This window comes from Hylobates moloch, unplaced genomic scaffold (assembly GCF_009828535.3).
Source record: "Hylobates moloch isolate HMO894 unplaced genomic scaffold, HMol_V3 SCAFFOLD_16, whole genome shotgun sequence".
In the NCBI taxonomy this organism is placed as follows: domain Eukaryota; kingdom Metazoa; phylum Chordata; class Mammalia; order Primates; family Hylobatidae; genus Hylobates; species Hylobates moloch.
Window position 1 is genome coordinate 876,903 of NW_026652291.1, and position 20,368 is coordinate 897,270.

The following is a 20,368-nucleotide window of genomic DNA, read 5'->3' on the forward strand; positions in this document are numbered from 1 at the left end:
ACCAGCATCCTCAGAGGAGCTGGTCCTCCCCAGCTCCTCCTGGTGGGCACCGCCACCCCAGCAGGTTTGGGGACAGGTTGTGTGCTGGGCTGAGGTGGGAGTCTGCAGCCTCCCATGGAAGGTGTTCCTTCCCCATCTCTAGAGGCCTGGCCTGAGGGGAGATGGGAGGCCCTGGCTGGCCCTGCCTCCGTTGGGATCCACCTCTTCTTCCCTTGACCCCACCCAGCCTCACCCCAGCCATGAGGGAGACCATTGGACCACGTGGCCATCTGCCCTCCAGCCCCAGCTGCTGTTCCCCTGGGTAGGGCAGTGAATGAGACACAGACCACCAGGAAGGACAGATAGGGCAGGGCCCAGAGTTGGGGCCAAGGTCATGGCCTGGGCCACGGTGGAAGAAAGGCTGGGAGGCCTGAGAGTGGCTTGTTCGAAGCTGGACAGAGCGGAAGGAGGGGCTGCAGGGGTTGGGAGGGGATAGGCTGGGGCCCAGGTTACCCCAAGAGCACTACATTGAGCTCTGAGCCCGAACAGCCTGCAGAATGTGCCGGTGCTGCCACCTGGTGGACGCCTGCCGGAACCGCTCCCTGAGCCAGTAGAGGAGTCCACTGCCAAGCAACTGACATAGCGGGTTGGCCACCAGGTTCCGGGCGGTTGGGTGACCAGCACGAGCTAGGGGCCTGGAGCCTCAGCTTCCTCATCTCTCAAATGGACTCCCCGTAGGTGTAGACGGTTGCAGAGTCAGGCCCCTGGCGATGGCAATTGGCCCCTCTCTAAGGCGTTCCCAGGGGTGCATGGCTGCCCTCACTTCCACTGGAAGGGGTGCCCCATAGGGAGCACAGGCTGGCGAGGATCTTCTGGGTCTGTGGCAGCCAAGAACAGCCACATCTGGAGCAGCCCGAAGCTCTCCTCTGGGTGATCCCTTAGTGCTTCAGTTCTAACAGGCTGCAAAACTGACACCGCTTTTCGGGAAATACGTGAAACATGACACAGTAAATGATGTTCCCAGGGTAAGAGGCATCTGGATTTTAGATCTATCAATAATGTGACTCTTAGAAACCAAAAAATACAGCAATGCCCTTCCAATATCCTTAAACTTTGAGCAAAGCATTACTGAAAGTAACCAAGGTATGGAAATGGTCAGGCAGAGGCAGCATCTCCCAGACAGCCTGGCTGAGGAGCATGAGCTGCTTCTCCCAGCAGGGCCCCCTCTGACAATGTAGGACTGCCGCAGGGCCATTTCTTACCATTTCTGTGGTAGAGATAGGGTCTCGCTATGTTGTTCAGGCCGGTCTTGAACTCCGGGCCTCAAGTGATCCTCCTGCCTTGGCCTTCCAAAACGTTGGGATTACAAGGTGTGAGCCACCACACCTGGCCTCTTAGGGATAGTTCTATAGTCCAGAGAGAGAGGCTTCAACGTCACTGGCATTAATACAGACATGACCCTGTGTTATGTCCCCGTTACAAGTGGCTGAGGACCTAACAAAATGAACGCAGAAATGGAGATCCTCTGAGAATTTCCCGACCCTCCTAGCTGCCCCAGACAGAACCATCTACAGCAGGAGGCAGCATCCCAGGGGTGGGGTGGAGGGTATCAGTGAGGGGTGAGATGTGCAAGGAGATGCGCATCTCAGAGAGGAAACTCCAGGAGGTGCAGGTGCCCTTGCAAGGAGCAGTCCAGTCCTGGCCAGCAAGGCCAGCGCAGGTGGAGAGGGCCAGGACCCTGCAGCCCCACCAGGGCCTGCCGAACAGCGAGGGCTGTCTGGAGAGGTTATAACAGGAATATGCCAACCAAGAGGAAGCTCTCCTTCCTGTGTCAGAGGTACCCCGAAGGAAATATGCATAAAGTGTCCATTTCCAAGACAAAGTGCCTAAAATCAGCTTAGGTCAGCAAACTACAGAAGCAACAGGATATACTAGGCCCCTGCTTGGATAGCCAATGCCTGTTTGTTGCCGCCATCCCCCGTCCCTTAGTTGCCCTCACCTGAACCAAAGTTTAGTCTAAAATGAAAGCTTACTAGCCTCCAAAATAGTTCGCTTTGTCTGTTCTTATCAGCCTGCCCAGCTACTTAGGTCATAAGTCAAATACTTGAAGAGCCCCTGAGTTAACTAGGATTGCAATGCATTGTGGGCTGCAACAGAATGCAACAAGATAACCCTAAAGAAAACACTTAAAGCCCCTACCCAACAACCAATAGGTGACGTCCAGGAAGGTTGTGACCCCGTAGTACTCAGCCTATGTGGAACCAGGGGAGGGACCTGCGCACAAGGGGATAAATTGCTTGTTGAAACTGTGCTGGGTGTGCCAGCTCCTCAGACACCCAATCTTGCAAGACCATCATTAAAGTTCTCACTTTCGCTCTTCTCCGGTCCCTGAGTCCATTCTTCGGGTGTGGATGGGTGAGTTTGTTTCTCACATACCCACATCGTGCTCCTTCCAGCACAAGGCTGGCCTGGAAGGGAGGAAGATAATAAAAGTGACTTTAGCACTTAGACCTCCCATGTTTCAGCAGGTGTGAGTAACTGAAGGCTCTGCAGGTCTCTGGGTCTGGGGGCCTCAGTGTTGCAGACGAGGCTCCAGGAGCTGAGAGTGTTCCTGGGGCATGTCAGGATAAGGTCTAGGCCTGCCTTCCCAGATGTCACTTCCAGTGAATGTCTGTTCAAAGGCTGACTTTATCATACAACAGATAATTATTTCATCCTTTTGCTTCTAGCAAGTCTGGGAAAGAGCTACAGAAGGGGCTGACAGCATGTAGGTTTTTTTGTTGTTGTTATTTTAAAAAAATCTAACAATCATTGCCCATTAATTAAGGTGTCTAGACCATTTACATTTAATGCAACTATTGATATGGTTGTGCTTAAATGTACTATCTTGCTCTTTTTCTATACATTCCATTTGTTCTTTCTTCCTCCTTTCCTGTCTTTTTTTGTATTAAATAAGTATTGTCGATTGTCTCATTTTATCTCCTTTATTGGCTTATTTTTTGGATTTTACCAGTTTTCCCACTGATGTTCTTTTTCTATTCCAGTATACACATACAATCCAGGATACTGTGTTGCATTTAGAATAAATATATTTTGAATAAATGAATGAATGTAGCTCCCCAGTCCTCTGGGGATTTCATATACGTGAGATCATGCAGTTTTTGTCTGGCTTATTTCACTCAGCCATAGTATCTTTAAGGTTCATTTGTGTTGTAGCATGTCAGAATTTTATTTCTTTTTAAGGCTGAATACTATTTTATTGCATGTATAGACCACATTTTGTTTATCCATTTGTCCCGTGATGAACATCTGGGTTGTTTCCATCTTTTGGCTACTGGGGCTAATGCTGCTACAAACTTGTGTACAAATACCTGTTCACGTCCCTACTGTCAATTATTTTGTGTCTGTACCCAGAAGTGGAATTGCTGGATCAAACAGTAATTCTGTGTTTAGTTTTTATTTTCCTTTCATGTTTTTGAGACAGAATCTCACTACGTTGCCCAGGCTGGTCTCAAACTCCTGGGCTCAAGTGATCCTCCTGTCTCAGCTGCCAAACCACTAGGATTACAGGCATTAGTCACTGTGCCAGGCTTATGTTTAGTGTTTTGAGGAACTGTCTACTGTTTTCTGCACTGGCTGCACCATTTCACATTCCCACCAGCAGTACACAAATGTTCCAATTTCTCCATATCCTCCCCAGCACTTGTTCTGTTTTCAAATAGTAGCTATCTTGATGGGTGTGAGGTGGTATCTCATTGTGGTTTTGATTTGCATTTCCCTGATAATCAGTGATGTGGAGCATCTTTTCATGTGTGTGCTGTTTTTATATATTCTTTGGACAAATGTTTACTCAAGTCCTTTGCCCATTTTTGGATTTTTTTAAATTGTTGCGTGTTAGGAGTTCTTTATGTACAGATGGTCCCTGACTTGCAATGGTTCAACCTGTAATTTTTCAGCTTTACAATGTTGCGAAAGCTACACACATTCAGTACGCTTAACAATATTTTCTTTTTTTTTTTTTTTTTGAGACGGAGTCTTGCTGTGTCATCCAGGCTGGAGTGCAGTGGCGCGATCTCGGCTCACTGCAAGCTCCGCCTCCTGGGTTCACGCCATTCTCCTGCCTCAGCCTCCTGAGTAGCTGGGACTACAGGAGCCCACCACCAAGCCTGGCTAATTTTTTGTATTTTTAGTAGAGACAGGGTTTCACTGTGTTAGCCAGGATGGTCTCGATCTCCTGACCTCGTGATCCGCCCGCCTTGGCCTCCCAAAGTGCTGGGATTACAGGCATGAGCCACCACGCCTGGCCCTTAACAATATTTTCAACTCGTGATGGATTTATCTGGATGTAACCCATTGTAAGCTGAGGAGCATGTGTATAGACGATTTTTAAAAAAATTTTTTTTTCTTTGAGACAGAGTCTTGCTCTGTCACCCAGGCTGGAGTGCAATGGTGCGATCTAGGCTCACTGCAACCTCTGCCTCCGAGGTTCAAGCGATTCTCCTGCCTCAGCCTCCTGAGTAGCTGGGATTACAGGCGCCCACCACCATGCCCAGCTAATTTTTTTTTTTTTTTTTTGTATTTTTAGTAGAGACAGGGTTTTACCATGTTGGTCAGGCTGGTCTTGAACTCCTGACCTCAGGTGATCTGCCAGCATCAGCCTCCCAAAGTGCTGGGATTACAGGCGTGAGCCACCATGCCTGGCCTTTTATTAAATTAAGATAGTCTTGCTCTGTTGCCCAGGCTGGAGTGCAATGGCGTGATCTTGGCTCACTGCAACCTCCGCCTCCTGGGTTCAAGTGATTCTCCTGCCTCAGCCTCCTCAGTAGCTGGGATTACAGGCATGCACCACTATGCCTGGCTAATTTTTGTATTTTTAGTAGAGATGGGGTTTTTGCCATGTTGGCCAAACCTTGAACTCCTGACCTCAGGTGTTCTTGAACTCCTGACCTCAGGTGATTTGCCTGCCTCAGCCTCCCAAAGTGTTGGGATTACAGGTGTGAGCCACTGCAGCTGGCCTAGGCAATTGTCTTTTAAAGAGATTATATATACACATATTTAAAGACAGGGTCAGCTGGGCGCAGTGGCTCATGCTTGTAATCTCAGCACTTTGGGAGGCCGAGGCGGGTGGATCACGAGGTCAGGAGATCGAGACCATCCTGGCTAACACGGTGAAACCTCGTCTCTACTAAAAATACAAAAAATTAGCTGAGCGTGGTGGTGGGCGCCTGTAGTCCCAGCTACTCAGGAGGCTGAGGCAGGAGAATGGCGTGAACCCAGGAGGCGGAGCTTGCAGTGAGCTGAGATCAGGCCACTGCACTTCAACCTGGGTGACAGAGCAAGACACTGTCAAAAAATAAATAAATAAAAATAAAATAAAGACAGGGTCTTGCCATGTTGCCCAGGCTGGCCTTGAACCCCTATCAAGGGATTCTCCCAGCTTAATCTCCTGAGTAGCTGGGACAACAGGCAATTTTAAAAATCAGAAAAAACCCTGCCTTTTGTGTCCTCCCAAACAGTGACCATTTCAGGTGCTCGTCATATCTTTGTGTACATGCAGTTTCCATCTGGTGTCATTTTCCTTCTGCCAGAAAAGCTTCTTTTGACAATTTTTGTAGATCTTTCAGCTTTGTATGTCTGAAAAGTCTTTATTTCACCTTCACTTTTGAAAGATATTTTCACTGGGTATAGAATTCGAGGTTGACATTCTTTTCTTTCAAAACTAAATTTGGATAAATATTTATTCAAGCTGGGCTTGGTGGCTCATGCCTGTAATCCCAGCACTTTGGGAGGCTGAGGCAGGCAGATCACCTGAAGTTGGGAGTTTGAGACCAGCCTAACCGACATAGAAACCCCGTCTCCACTAAAAATACAAAATTAGCCAGGCGTGGAGGCACATGCCTGAAATCCCAGCTATTTGGGAGGCCGAGGCAGGAGAATTACTTGAACCAGGGAGGCGGAGGTTGTGGTGAGGCCAGATCACGCCACCGCACTCCAGCCTGGGCAACAAGAGTGAAACTCCGTCTCAAAAAAATAAATAAATAAGTTTATTCAAGTTCTTTGCCCAACCCACAGGTGGTGTTCACTGTCTGCTTGCAGTTTCTAGTGAGGAGTCTTGCTGCCATTCTTTGTTCCTGTAAACACAAAGTGTCTTTTTTCTCTGGCTGCTTTTAAGATTTTTGTCACTGGTTTGGAGGAATTTCATGATGATGTGCTTCATGTAATGTTCTCCATGTTTCTTTTGGGGTTTGTTGAGCTTCCTGATCTGTGGCTTTATGTTTCCACCAAATTAGGAAATTTTACAGTCATTATTTAATTACTTTATTTATTTAAGAAATGGAGTTTCGCTCTTGTTGCCCAGGCTGGAGTGCAATGGCACAATCTCAGCTTGCTGCAACCTCCGCCTCCCGGGTTCAAGCGATTCTCCTGCCTCAGCCTCCCAAGTAGCTGGGATTACCGGTGCCCGCCACCATGCCCGGCTAATTTTTGTATTTTTAGTAGAGACGGGGTTTCACCATGTTGGCCAGGCTGGTCTCGAACTCCTGACCTCAGGTGATCTGCCAGCATCAGCCTCCCAAAGTGCTGAGATTACAGATGTGAGCCACCACACCCGGCCTACCATTATTTTTTCCAGAAGTTGTCTCCACCCTGCTATGCCCCTCATCCACGGGTCTCCAGTTAAAGGCACAGTAGGCTGCTTGAAGTTGTCCCACAACTCAGAGGGGCTCTGCCATTTTCCTCATTTTTTTTCTGTTCCCTTTTGGATAGTTTATATTGTAATGGCTTCAAGTCCACTAATTTTTTGTTCTGCAATGTCTATTTTGGTTTTAATCTCATCAGTGTATTTTCCATCTCAAACATTGTATTTTTGTCTCTGGAAATTGTTTGGGCCATTTTTATGTCTTTCATTCCTTTTCGTAACATGCTCCTGTTTTCCTCTATCCTTCTTAATAATGGCCATTCTGATGTCCTTGTCTACTTAGTAAACAGAATTATTCTACCACCTTGTGTCATTTCTGGGTCTGTTTCTACAGACTAACTTTTCTTCTCATTGTGTGGTGTAGTTCCTGCTTCTTTGCACGTTTGTTTTTTTTTCCTTTTTTGAGACGGAGTCTCACTCGGTCGCCCAGGCTAGAGTGCAGTGGTGAGACTTTGGCTTACTTACCTCCACCTCCTGGGTTCAAGTGATTCTCTTGCCTCGGCCTCCCGAGTAGCTGGGATTACAGGCACATGCCACCATGCCTGGCTTATTTTTGTATGTTTAGAGACAGGGTTTCACCATGTTGGCCAGGCTGTTTTCAAACTCCTAGCCTCAAGTGCTCCACCCGCCTCGGCCTCCCACAGTGCTTGGACTACAGGCGTGAGCCACTGACACCCGGCCTTGTTTGTTCTAAAAACAACAAAATGTTTTCCCCCTTACTTTTGAGTTTTGTTCTGGATGCTATTAAAGTACTTGCAACCGTTTGGTCTTTTTGAGGCTTGACTTAAAGTTGTTAGGAAGGCACAGAGCAGTCTCTGGTCTAGGGCTAATCTAGCCTGAACATGGCATCAATATCCTTCTGAGTCCTCTACCCTGTTCTCCGTGAATGACGTTTCTCCACACTTAGTGCTGGGAATGTGACTTGCTTCCCGCTTTCTTCCAATGGCTCTTTCCCCAGCCTCAGGCAGTTTCCTCACACACAGGAGCCACCAGTCCTCAGCAGGAGCCTTAGGGGAACACTGAGGCAATTTCTACTCCAGTGTTCCAGCTGCCCTGGGCTCCTGGCGTTTGTTCCCTCTTTCAGGCGTTACTATTCTGCACTGGCTGCTGTCCGATGTCTCTCTCTCTATATAGTCATCTATGGGCCAGTTTTTGTGGCTCCACCACAGCGGGAAGACCAACAATATTTACTGCAAACATATATACCAGGTACTGCTCTAGGCAAAGCCCCACCCCTCACGGAAGCGACACCTCAGTTAGTAGAGTTAGAATAAGTACATTTGCATATTTACTTAAATATGCATCACGTCTAGTGGTAAAGTTAGGTAGGGCGAGAGGGAGAGTGATGGAGGGGTTGTCCTACACATTAGGGCACTGGGATGCTTCTCTGAGCTGAATCCGGGGGAGCCCTATGGACGTCCAGAGGAAGAGCTCCCCAGGCAGAGGGAGCGAGGCGGGTGCAGGGGAAACATGCTGAGCATTCTCAGAACTGCAGGAAGGCCTGGCTGGGGCAGAGCAAGCCCTGGGATGGGGGAGGAGGGGTGAAGCCAGAGGCTGTGGGGCCACAGACTTTTACTTTTAAGGACATGTTTAGCCACTGGAGTGTTGGGACAGGGGAGTGACAGATCTGGCTGCTGTGTAAGAACAGACTGCCAGGTGCAGGGCAGAAGCAGGGAGCCTGGAGGGCGCTATGTAGTGACCCTGTAGGGGAGGGAGGCAGGCTGGCTGGAGTAGTGTGGTCCTGTGGGGCAGTGATGCGGCCAGAGGATGTGAAGGGAAGGGCTGACAGGCCCGAGGGGGCAGTGACAGGAGTAACAGAAATGAGGGCTTGGGTGGCAGTCTGTTGTGGAAACCTGGAAGGAGTCAGCACGTGGCTGACCGTGGCCACTTGCTGCCGACGCTCGCAGCAGGCGGTCAAGGCCGTCCTCAGTGCAGGAAGCCCCCGGCCAGTCCCCTGCAATCCCCTTCTAAGTTGTCCCCTGGAATTTTACCATGCTGACCACCTCTCTGAGCGCCCCCTCTACCCGTGACACGGGAGTGGAATATCCTCGGCCCCAGGGCAGCAGATCCCACTCTGGGCCTGGCTCCAATCCACCACTTGGGCACCACTGACTTTCCTCTAAGAATCAGCATAATCTGCTCTTCTAACAGCTTCCCAGGAACAGCAAAGGCTCTTCTCAACTGTCCCCAGCACACACTCCCGCCCACCCTCTGCCCCAAACAACCTGTGCTGTAGTCCAGAGCTTCTCAGAGGGGCTGTGGCTCAACTGCTCACTCACCCCTGGAGGGGCTGGGACCCGCCTCAGTGGACTTGTGTGGGGACCAGCACTCAAGCAGCCTGCCCTCTTCTGTCCTCCAGGCCACCCCGCCTCCTCTCCTGTCAACTCCTCTTCCTTCAAGGCCCCACACAAGCTACACCGACTCCAGAGGGAGCACTGCTGGGTCCATCTCCCCTGCTAGAGCAAAGCTCCTGGAGGGCAGTGGCCTATCAATCACACGGGGCCTGACCACACAGGCACCAAAAAATAGAGTGGACACCAAGATGTGATGGATCAGGTGTGCATGACAGTGGCATCTGGGGATGGTGTGCGAGTATCACCTCTCTCCGTGAGGGTGTACCCTGGAGCCAGACCTGGGTCCTTTCCCCCCATTTACCAGCTGGGCGAGCTGGGGAGGAGCATGCTCTCATCTGTAGCAGGGGGCGAGTGAGGGGCCTCACACAATGCACAGTGGGGTCTCTAGGAGCTGGCAGGTAGACAGCAGGTGCAGCAGGCCCCGCCCACTGATTGCTCCTTTGGCCCTCCCAGGTGGAGGGTCACAAACTCCACCCTCAGAAGTGCTGACAGACAGGAGTCCTCTGGTGCAAATATAAAGAGGTTTATTCATTCTGTCATTAGGATACAAAATAGAACATGTAAAAGGCACCCCTCCCGTTGACCCCACAGTTCAGTGTGGACACCGAGCGCTCCTCCAGGGAAGGCTGCCATGCATGGCGTGGCTCTCGGTGAAGGCAGCTGGCTTGAGCCAGCCTCAGGTCTCGAACATGGCACAGCTGGTGCACAGCACTTTCTCGTACATGTCACTGCAGCTGTGACAGCGTCAGGGAGGGAAGAGAAAAGCTGCTGTCAGGGGCTGAACTGTGTCTACCACCCCCCACCATTCAAACGTCAAAGTCCTAGCCCAGAACACCTCAGGACACGACCTTATCTGGAGACAGGATTGCTGCCGGCATAATCAGTCTAGATGAGGGCACTGACATGGGGGCCCTAAGGCAACACGACCAGTCCTAAAAAGACTACGTGAAGAGAAGGACACAGAGAAGGAGGACGACATGAAGATACAGGGAGGGGGCAGCTGTCTACAGGAAACACCAAAGATAACCAGCCGACGCCAGGAGAGAGGCCAGGACAGGTTTCCCATTGCAGCCTCAGAAGGAACCAGCCCTGCCAGCACCTTCCTCTCAGACTTCTGGTCTCCAAAGCCGTGTGGCAGTACCTCTTTGCTGTGTATGCCACCGGGTCTGCGAACTGAGTTACAGCAGCCCTAGCTGACTCCCACTGCTGATCAATCCACATATGGCCCAACCTGGGTTTCCAGTAGGATAGAAGCTCTCCAAGGAAACCTCCAGATGACCTACCAGAATTCACCGAACCACAATGGTTTACACCGAAGCACATCAAACAGTGCTTTTCTGATGTATCAAGACTAAGGGTAGGGCCGGGCATGGTGGCTCACGCCTATGGTGTGGCTCACCTCAGCACTTTGGGAGGCTGAGGCCGGAGGATCACCTGAGGTCAGGAGTTCGAGACCAGCCTGGCCAACATGGTGAAACCCTGTCTCTACTAAGAATACAAACATTAGCTGGGCATGCTGGCGCACGCCTGTAACTCCAGCTACTTGGGAGGCTGAGACAGGAAAATTGCTTGAACACAGGAGGTGGAGGTTGCAGTGAGCCAAGATCGCACCAATGCACTCCAGCCTGGGTGACAGAGCGAGACTCCGTCTCAGCAAAAAAAAAAAAAAAAAAAAAGAAAGCTCTAAAGGTAAAAGCTAGGGAACCCGGCAAAACACAGGGAGAAAGTGATTAAGAGAGATGTCGCGAGGAAACGAGACTGGCGATGGCTACCCCAAACACGATAGGACTGTGGAGTCAACAAGGCAGCCAGAACTGCTTGCCACCTGGTGTTGCAGAGTTTGCCAGCAGTATTGTGGGTGAGCCGTGAAGACAGCCCCCTCCCTGCCACCAGCAGCCAGCTGGAGAGCCCTGCAGAGGACGGGCCAGTGCAGGCCATCAGGCAGGATGCCAATGGCTGCTGGGCTGCATCTGTGTTAAACCAGAGCCATATGGACTGATCCCTGTTTTCCCCCACTCACGCAACTCCTGGTCCTGAACTAGGAAATGGCAGGGGAGGGGGTACGAGACTGCGGGTGCCACGGGCCGGGCTGCCTGGCCTGGGAATGCCACTTCTGGCTTGTGACCTGGAACAAGTCATTTATTTGTGAAAGAGGGCAGAGCCCACCTCCTGTGCTGTGGCTGCGATAAAAGAGTGTGTCCACAGTGGGGACAGTGGCCCACTCAGCTCAACGTGAACTCTGCGGGTATGGGAGGAAGAAGCAGCAGAAAGTAGGTAGAGGCCAGGAGGAAACGGGCGGGAGAGAGTCCCTCAAGGATGGTGTGCAGGGCAGGAGGGGGAGGCCAGCCACGCAGGGCTCTGGGACCCACCTCTCCGCTGAACCTGCCCATGGCTGTGTTCACTTCTGCTTTGGTGAGAGGCCCGCCAGACACTAAGAAAACCCTGCTCTTTTCAGTTTACACATAAGTAGGAAAGAAGATGAATTCAGTGGGTGAAAAGCAAAGACAGAGTATCCCACATTCATAGCTAGCCCTGCAGATGATTCCCAACCTGGATGGGGTGCGTTACCCCACTCCTGCCCATGCTGAAGCCATGGGAGCCGATCACTGGCACGCGGCGCTTCTCCCTGGTGCTGCCCACCCCCTGCCCGGGGCTCTCCATCTCCAATGAGTCTGGGCCTCTGCCCCAACTGAAGAAAGGCTCGAGAGAAAGGACTCGAGATGTAACATGTGGTTTCTATTTTAGATGGACAATTTCAGACACTGTTTGGACTAAGCTTGCTTTGGGTCTATGGAGCCAGTTCCACATGTGTCTGGATGAAGTCATCTTTCTCATGGGGCAGGGAAAACAGGCTCCACACTGTCCACTCCCACCCACCAGCTGAGTAGTCCCTGGGGTGAGAACCCCCCTCCCCACCTTAGGAGTAACGACGGGATCCAGCCAGCTGCAGCAAACCCATCCACAAATGGGAGACTATGCAAACACTCCACTTCCCGCCTGAGAGGGTCTACAACCAAATGGCACGCATGACTGTGGTGAAGCTGCAGTATGCACCTGTGTCACCAATCAGGGGCTCCTCGGACAGTGGGGGGGGCTCAAAGACCAGAACAGGAAGTGGCTGAAGACAGGGATTAGAGCCGGATACAGAGCAGGTCATCTGTGAGGTTCAGCTTTCCCTTAGAAAGAATTACTAACCACTAAAGTTGGGCCAAGCATCTATTGCCACTATGTCCCATTAGGCAATGCCAGATGGCACTGCATCAGGGGCCACACATGTGGGTGCTCTGGGCCCTTCCCCACATGGGTGACCCACCCGTCCCCCATCATGGCTTGCTGGGGCTATGGGATCTCAGCAGCTCCAGGGACTGAAGTACTTACTCCACGAGGCCACACAGGGTACAGGCCACGGAGCCGCAGCCCCAGCAGGTGCGCACACACTGCCCGCACAGGGCTCGCTCACACTGGCCGCAGACCGCCTTCCCATCCACGGCTCGCACACATGAGGAACAGGCGACGGACGCTACCCCAGATGGGTCTGTGAGGAAGAAACGCCATGCTGTCAGGCTGCAAAGAGACTGGAGTTTCCGGGACTGCCGGGCTACCTGCCTCCCTGCACACCTGAGGGCAGAGGGCTCTGACCTGCCTACCCCATTCCCACCTACACTGGATCCTTCTGATAATCCGTAAGCCTGGTACGGTGCACAGGACCCCCGTTTTACTAGAGAGATCTAAGGTGAGATATGCCTGTAGTTGACTCCCAGTTCAGTGCTCCATCCCTTACCAGGTCCCTCTGCTACCTGGAGGCCAGTGCTGGAAGGACCATTCTTCCCCTGTTGCTTGTCAGAACTCCCATCTGGGTCTCAGTGTGGCCCACTGCCTTAACTCGTTAACAAAGAGGTGCCTGGGCTCCTCGCAGACACACCAACCAGACTTGAGGTAGGGTCGGGGACTGCGTTTCTAACCAGCAACACAGGTGATACTCTGAGACCCACATTGCGCAGGGACGGGACGGGCATGTTTCCAGTCTTGTGGGACTATCTGAGGGGGCTGCAGGCAGAAAGCAGATGGGATACCCGGGGAGTCTCTGCTGCTTTTTGGCCCAGTAGTTAGAAGCTGTTTAACAACTTCCAGTCTTGAATGTGAGACCTCCTGATAACAGGAGCCTTCTGAGCCAGAAGGCCAAGCTCTGGGTCAGACTCCTGCTTGCCCAGGGAGGAAAAGCCTGAGCTTGCAAATGAAGAAAAATGCTTGTGCCACCACCTGCCCTCAGTGCCACAGCCACGAAGGGCTGCTGGTGCCACTCACCAGCTTCAGAGGCCTGCCCAAGGCTCCTGATCAGGCGGCCGTCTGGTCCAATCAGCATCTGCCCACGTGCAGCCCTCGGGGCCCCTGTAGGGCCAGGCTTTGGGGACTCTGGCAGGTGAACGACGGCACAGCCTTCATCCCACACGTGGTCCAGGTAGGCCTGGGCCCCGAGGAAGAGGAGTCGCTTGGTCTTCTCTGGAGGAAGACAAATCATTCTCACGTCCTTCACTGTGTACCAGCAAAGCCCCTGCATGGCCACTGAGTCTTTCTAGCCTCACAAGAACCCCATCGTCCTCCCATGTGCCCTCTGTCATCCAGTAACCCCAGCCTGTGTTGTGCCCTGGCGAGCTGGGTCCTGCTCTGCCTCTATGCTGAGAATGCTCGTGCCTCCTTTCCTTACCTGGCTTAGCTGTCATCTCCTCCAGGAAGGCTCCGGCCCTGCAGCCCCACCTGTGTCTGATGCAAGGGTTCCCTCTCCTATCACTCGGCTCATTTTCTGCAATTCACGGCTGGCCTCGCCTCACTAAGCTTGTTCCCCTTTCTCCCTTTTCTGCTTCCCCAGCACTCCCCACCTGGAAACCAGGCTCTGTGGAATGCACAGAGGGAGCTCTGCACTGTGGAGCACTAATTCACAAAACTCGTCCCCTGCCAAGGAAGCAGCCAGAGGCTTGGAGCTGGGCCTGCAGCCTCTGGCCAGCACACACCCCCTTCACCTGCTACAGAGTTGCTGGCAAGACAAGCATCCCAGAACCTTCCAGACCTCTTGTTCTAGAACACCCACCCATCCCTGGGAGCAGTGGTTTTCCATCAGGCCACAGTTCAGTCACCTGGGGAGCTTTGAAAAATCAGATGCCCAGGGCCAGACCCAGAAATGCTTTGTTTTTTGTTTTGCACACCTCACCATAACACAGTAAAGGCAAAGATCCCAGAAACTCTATGTGGCTCTACATGAAATGGGCAGCAATAATAGTGACAGGGTAACTTAAATGGAGTAGCTGATGCCAGCTCACGACACCTTGCACCTCTTCCTCCTGGCCCCCCACATCTTCCCCCATCTATAATGGGAAAGGAATGGGACAGACATGTGGTGAGGCTAATCCTTGTCCTCAAGGCCTTGTGGACAATTCGAGGTTAAGAGATCAGGGTTAACAGCTGTGGCCTGGAATTTGGAAACTGTCACATAGTTCAAAGTAGGTGTCCTGCATTTACCATGGAAGGCCCACTGCACCCAGCAGCCGTCCCTGATCTGACCCGGTGAGTGGCACACACCTGCCAACGCCCAGGTCAGGGCACTCGGGAAGAGTAAACAGCCAGACTGAGCCAGGCCCCATTTCCATCTCCCTCTTCTTGCCTGCACAATGTTTGCATTTTTCAACTGTCTTGAGAGGGCACACGCTTGCGGTCCTGCCACAGTTCCCACGGCATCATTCCCCTTACCTTCCCATGTCCCAGGATAGCACTCGCTTTCACAGCCCTAGCACACTGGAGACACGGCACAGAGGAACCTCGGGAGGCAGAGTCTTTCCCTCATTCCCAAGGCGCAAGCGGCACCAGGTAAATCACACCCCCCGGGTCATCCTCTAACTGCTTTACAGGTGCAGACTTTGTGCCCCAATCACTAGGCAAGGCACGCTCCACTTTGTACCTGCCCCAGGGTATTAATCATCCCAGTCAGAGTGATGATCAATAAGATCAACACGCCCGAAATCCACAGGAGAAAGCCAGAGAAGGCCTGGGAGCTCACTGCCCTCACATCCCACCCAGAACTGGACATTCCAGCCACACGGAGTCCTAATTCGCTCTCCTGCTGCCTGGCTTCTGCCTCGTCCTCTTCCTTCCCTTCCTCTGCCTGGCTAACTCCTACTCGCCCCCACAGGATTCCGCTCAGACTGTTCTTCCAAGAAGCCTTCCGTGCCATCCCTGCAGGTGCGCCTGCACAAACCTGTGCCTGCCCCGATCACCTGGCGATTCCTTCTCCTGCTGGTCTCCCCAACTAGGCTGGGGAGCTCCCGGGAGACGGGGCACATCTGTCTTGCCTGCCTTTGGTTTCCCGAGAAAGCCGCAGTGCCTGGCAGGGGCGGCGCGCTCCATGAATACCTCTTGGGTCAGCAGGGGCACTCTTCGGGTTGACTCCACGCAGGACGCCCCGCTCCCCAACCTCTCCCAGGACATCCTGCACGGGACAGTCCCGAGGAAGCACCAGGCGGGTGCCGCTCGCTGCAGGACGGCGACTAACCGGGATCGTGGAAGAGGACGCGGGGGCTAGGGGCAGGGACCCTTTTCTTTCAGGCTGTCGGACAGGGTGGGTGAACGCTGGGGTCCTCACATCCCCCTCACTGACCCCAGCCCTAGGCGTGGCCAGCTCGTGTCCCCGCGGCCTCCCAGCTTCCGGGAACGCGGGGCCAGAAAGCAGGGCCCTCGAGCCCCCCGCTCAGGCCTCAGAGGGGACGCTGAGGCCCAACCCGTTCCAGGCCCCGACGCAGCGGACCCTCGGCAGCCCGCCCGGCACTCACCGAAGACCTCCTGCGAGTAGCGCTCGGCGCACACGCCGCGGCTCAGCTCCCTCTGGCCCACGCGAACCTTGAGCTGTAGCGGGGCCGCGTCCGCGAAAGGGCAGCCCCGCTTGGGCATGGCCGCGGGGCCGGGAGCTACGCAGCTCCCCGGCCGCCGGCCCCTTACCAACGACGCCGTGACGTCACAGCCGCGCGCCCATCCGCGGGCGTGAGCGGGTTTGAGGCGAGGGAGCGACGCGGCGCGTGATAGGCTGCGGGCGAAGTGGGGGGCGGGGCTCCTGCGCAAAGCGGCGCAGGATAGGCCGAGGGAGAGATCGGGGGTGGAACTCGTGCGTCGGTGTGCTGGACTCGACGCCGCGGGAAAGGCCAGGGCCAGGTTGAGGATCAGGGTGGGCGGGTCCGTGGGAGAGATTTGTACGCGCGCGGCTCAGGATAGGCGGGAGGAGAGACTAGGGGCGGGGTTCCTGTGCGGCGCGAAGCGAGGTAGGGTGGGAGCCAGGTCGCGGCATTCGGCTGCGCGGGAAGAGCCAGTGGGCGAGGCCGAGGGTCAGGACAGTGCAGCGAGGGCGGAGCTTGTGCATCGGGGGCGGGCCTCCTTTGAGGATCGGCGTGGGATAGGCCAGGGCGACGTCGGGGCGGGTCTAGTTTGAGGAACGGCTCGGGATAGGCCAGGGCAACGTCTAGGGCGGCTGGGTCTGTGGCGGGATTCCTGTCAGCTTTTGTTTGGTTCCTAAACGGGAGACACTGGTTATAGTTCCTCATTTACTTCTCCGAAGTTAAGAGGCAGCCCGCTTTTTCCTAGCTCTTTTATGCTTTTAGAGACAGGGTCTCGCTCTGTCACCCAGACTGAGTGCAGTGACACAGTCTCGGCTCACTGTAGCTTGCGCCTCCCGGGCTCAGGCGATCTTCCCTTCTCGGCCTCCCCGGGAGCTGGGGCCGCAGGCGCGCGCCTCCGCTCCCCGCTTTTTGGTTTTGGGTAGGAACGGGGTTTCGCCGTGTTGCCTCAGCTGGTCTAGCTCCTCACTGTGGCGGTTCCCGCCTTCCGGAAGTAAAGGCGTGTGGGGGCTGCGCTCTGAGGGCCGCGTGCGGCTGCCGAGCGCCCCCGGGCGGGGGTATGCGCCGCTGTGTGGAAAATGTTCTTGCACAGCGGGTTCATCTGACTTGGGGTCCCCAGGCCGCGCGGTGCACCCGCGTCGTCCCTTTTCCAGGGTTCTGCTCACCAGAGGCGGCTCTCCCCTGCCCCGGCGGGTGCAGAACTGACCCGTCCTGTGGCGTGGGCTTCTCCCGGTGAGAGGTGACAGCGTGCTGGCAGCCCTCGCTCGCTCTCGGCGCCTCCTCTGGCCGCGCTTGAGGGGCCCTTCAGCCCGCCGCTGCACTGTGGGAGCCCCTCTCTGGGCTGGCCGCTGCCGGAGCCGGCTCCCTCAGCTTGCAGGGAGGTGTGGAGGGGGAGGCGCGGGCGCTTGCGGGCCAGCGCGGGTTCCGGGTGGGGGTGGGCTCGGCGGGCCCCGCAATCGGAGCCACCGGCCCCAGGCAGTGAGGAGCTCAGCACCCCGGGCCAACAGCTGCGGAGGGTGGGCTGGGTCCCCCACCAGTGCCGGCCCGCCTGTGCTGCGCTCGAATTCTCAGCGGGCCTCAGCTGCCTCGCCGCGGGGCAGGGCTCGGGACCCACAGCCCGCCATGCTGAGCCTCCCCGCTGCCGTGGGCTCCTGCACGGCCCAAGCCTCCCCGAGGAGCGCCGCCCCCTGCTCCGCAGCACCTGGTCCCATCAACCGCCCAAGGGCCGAGGAGTGCGGTCGCACGGCGGGCAGCTCCACCTGCGGCTCCAGCGTGGGATCCACTAGGTGAAGCCGGCTGGGCTTCTGAGTTTAGTGGCAACTTGGAGAACCTTCGTGTCTAGCTAAGGGATTGTAAATACACCAATCAGCACTGTGTCTAGCTCAAGGTTTGTAAACCCACCAATCAGTACCCTGTGTCTAGCTCAAGGTTTGTGGATGCACCGATCTGCACTCTGTATCCAGCTAATCTGGTGGGGATTTGGGGAACCTTTATGTCTAGCTGAGGGATTGTGGATGCACCAATCAGCACTGTGTCTAGCTCAAGGTTTGCAAACACACCAGTCAGCACCCTGTGTCTAGCTCAACGTTTGTAAATACACCAATCAGCACTCTGTGTGTAGCTCAAGGTTTGTAAAAGCACCAATCAATCAGCACTCTGTATCTAGCTAATCTGGTGGGGACTTGGAGAACCTTTATGCCTAGCTAAGGGATTGTAAATACACCAATCAGCATTCTGTGTCTAGCTCAAGGTTTGTAAATGCACCAATCAGCACCCTGTATCTAGCTCAAATCTTGTAAGGTGCCCAATCAGTGCTCTCACTTGGAGAACTTCTGTGTCTAGCTCAGGGATTGTAAACACACCCATCAGCACCCTGTCAAAATGGACCAATCAGCTTTCTGTAAAACAGACCAATCAGCCCTCTGTAAAATGGACCAATCAGCAGGATGTGGGCGGGGCCAGATAACGAAATAAAAGCACGCCTCCGAGCCAGCGGTGGGAAGGTACTCCAGTCTTCCTAAACACGGTGGGTGTTTTGGTCTTTCACTCTTTGGGTCTGCACCATGTTTATGAGCTGTAACACTCACTGTGAAGGTCTGCAGCTTCACTCCTGAGGCCAGCAAGACCATGAACCCACCAGGAGGAATGAACAGCTGCAGATGCACCACCTTAAGAGCTGTAACACTGCCTGTGAAGGTCTGCAGCTCCACTCCTGAAGCCAGCAAGACCATGAGTCTGCCAGAAGAAACAAACTCCGAACACGTCCAAACATCAGAAGGAACAAACTGCAGACATACCACTTTTAAGAACTGTAACAGTCACTGTGAGGATCTGCGGCTTCAGTCTTGAAGTCAGTGAGATCAGGAACCCACCAATTCTGGGCACACCTGGACTGTGTTCTCACGGCTCCATCGGTGCTGCCTCTGGCGTGAGGAGGTGATACCTGGAGCCCTGCAAACCCATCCCATGTGACTCCCGTGTCGCAGCTGCCCACACTCCCTCAGAGGCAGTGTACTCTCTCCTGGCCATGGGTGGCTGAAACCCTACCAGTCTCCAGGTTAGATGTCCTTTCTCCTCCTGCCGTGCGGGGTTCCCTGCAGTGGGGACGAGATCAAGCATTCTTGGCTCTTCCTTGCCACTCTGCTGGTATAATGGAGAATTTCTGCCTTAGGGAAATGACTTGCAAGTTACTCAGTTGGAGTCATGTATGACTAAACACATTTGGTTTATCCCAGAAATAGATGAAGTTCTCAGAGAGGAGGATTGTTTTCAATCTTATAGATCGTGGAGATTTATAAAGATTTCCCCGAGTTCAGACTTGCAGCTATCCTAGGGTCTCATCACCATTGTGGACAGATACAGAACATCGGGCAGCTTGTGGAGTGGGGCTGTCCCCCAGGCCACATGCTGGTTCCTCAGAGGCTGCTGGGGAGGATTCTGCTGCTTTAACAAACTTGCCTGGCTAACACCACCAGCTCGCCCTTGAATGTCTTCTTGGGTGAAGCCATGAACCCTCCAGGGTTAAGCCCTAATTTTGGGGCTCACCTGCCCTGCATCAGATTGATGCTTAACTTGTAAAGAAACTGGTAGCTTTCCAGAGTGCTAGGAAAAAGGAAAGTTATCATTAAACAAAATTATTGTCATAGTTTTCCTCTGATTCGTCTAGAGGTCTCTCCTGGAGACTGGCTGTAAACTTTGGCCCTGCCCTGACAGGGCTCTGGGGGCGGTGGGCGTGGGGTTATAGTGTGTGCTCGTGGGATGCCTCCTGACCCTGGCTGATGGCCTCAGGCCTGTGTATCCAGCTGTGCTGGCATTCCTCTCACCAGCAGCTTGCTTCTAGGCCTTGGCAGGCAGCCTGTGGCTTTTGTCTGAGCAATGATCAGTTCATTCCTATCACGATGGTCTCTCTGGGAGAGTCCTGACCAGGAGGAGAGTGAGGCTTAGGTGCGAGGGTCAGGTGAGAGCTGAAGGAGGCAGCACAGCAGAACACGTGAAACTGCAGAGCGGGTGTGTGACCCACAGGGCGGGAGAGAGGAGGCAGCGTTCCTCACAGGCCAGTGGGGAGTGGGAGCCACGGGGAGCAGGCAGGCCCAGCCAGATGGTGGGGAGCGAGCCAGCGGCCTGTGCAGCAAATCTGTATTCGGGTCCAGGGTGTTATTACTCAAGTGCATTTCCTATGGGGTGTGGTTTCGAGCCGGCAGGCATCAGCTTCATGGCATCTTGCTGTGACTGGGTGGTGGTCACTGTGGCATGTCTGCACAGTCCGTGAGGGGTGTGGGGGCCAGGGGCTGAGTCCAGTAGGTTGTATCCAGGTGTCCCATAGGGAGCTGGTCACCAGCAGGCAGGTGTATAAAGCAGAGATCTGGGTGGACCACCCTGAGCAACTGGGAGGAGGTGAGGAGCTAGAAACTGTCAAGAATGACTGAGCCCTGCTTCTGTACCAGCAAGTCCAACTTTTACTCAGA

General features: G+C 54.0%; 1 protein-coding gene across 2 annotated transcripts; it reads right to left on the reverse strand.

Annotated features, from left to right (window-relative positions):
- Positions 1 to 9,532: 9,532 nt before the first annotated feature.
- SIVA1 (SIVA1 apoptosis inducing factor) lies at positions 9,533 to 16,021 on the reverse strand. Of its 2 annotated transcripts, XM_032180468.2 has the most exons (4): positions 15,849 to 16,021; positions 13,336 to 13,530; positions 12,409 to 12,565; positions 9,533 to 9,764 (listed from the first exon to the last, which is right to left on the reverse strand). In XM_032180468.2, the coding sequence occupies exons 1-4, from the start codon at positions 15,964 to 15,966 to the stop codon at positions 9,707 to 9,709; spliced, it is 528 nt and encodes a 175-aa protein (XP_032036359.1). In that variant the 5' UTR covers positions 15,967 to 16,021; the 3' UTR covers positions 9,533 to 9,706. The 2 variants fall into 2 exon arrangements, with proteins under 2 accessions (XP_032036359.1, XP_032036360.1); XM_032180469.2 differs by lacking the exon at positions 13,336 to 13,530.
- Between the last annotated feature and the right edge of the window lie 4,347 nt (positions 16,022 to 20,368).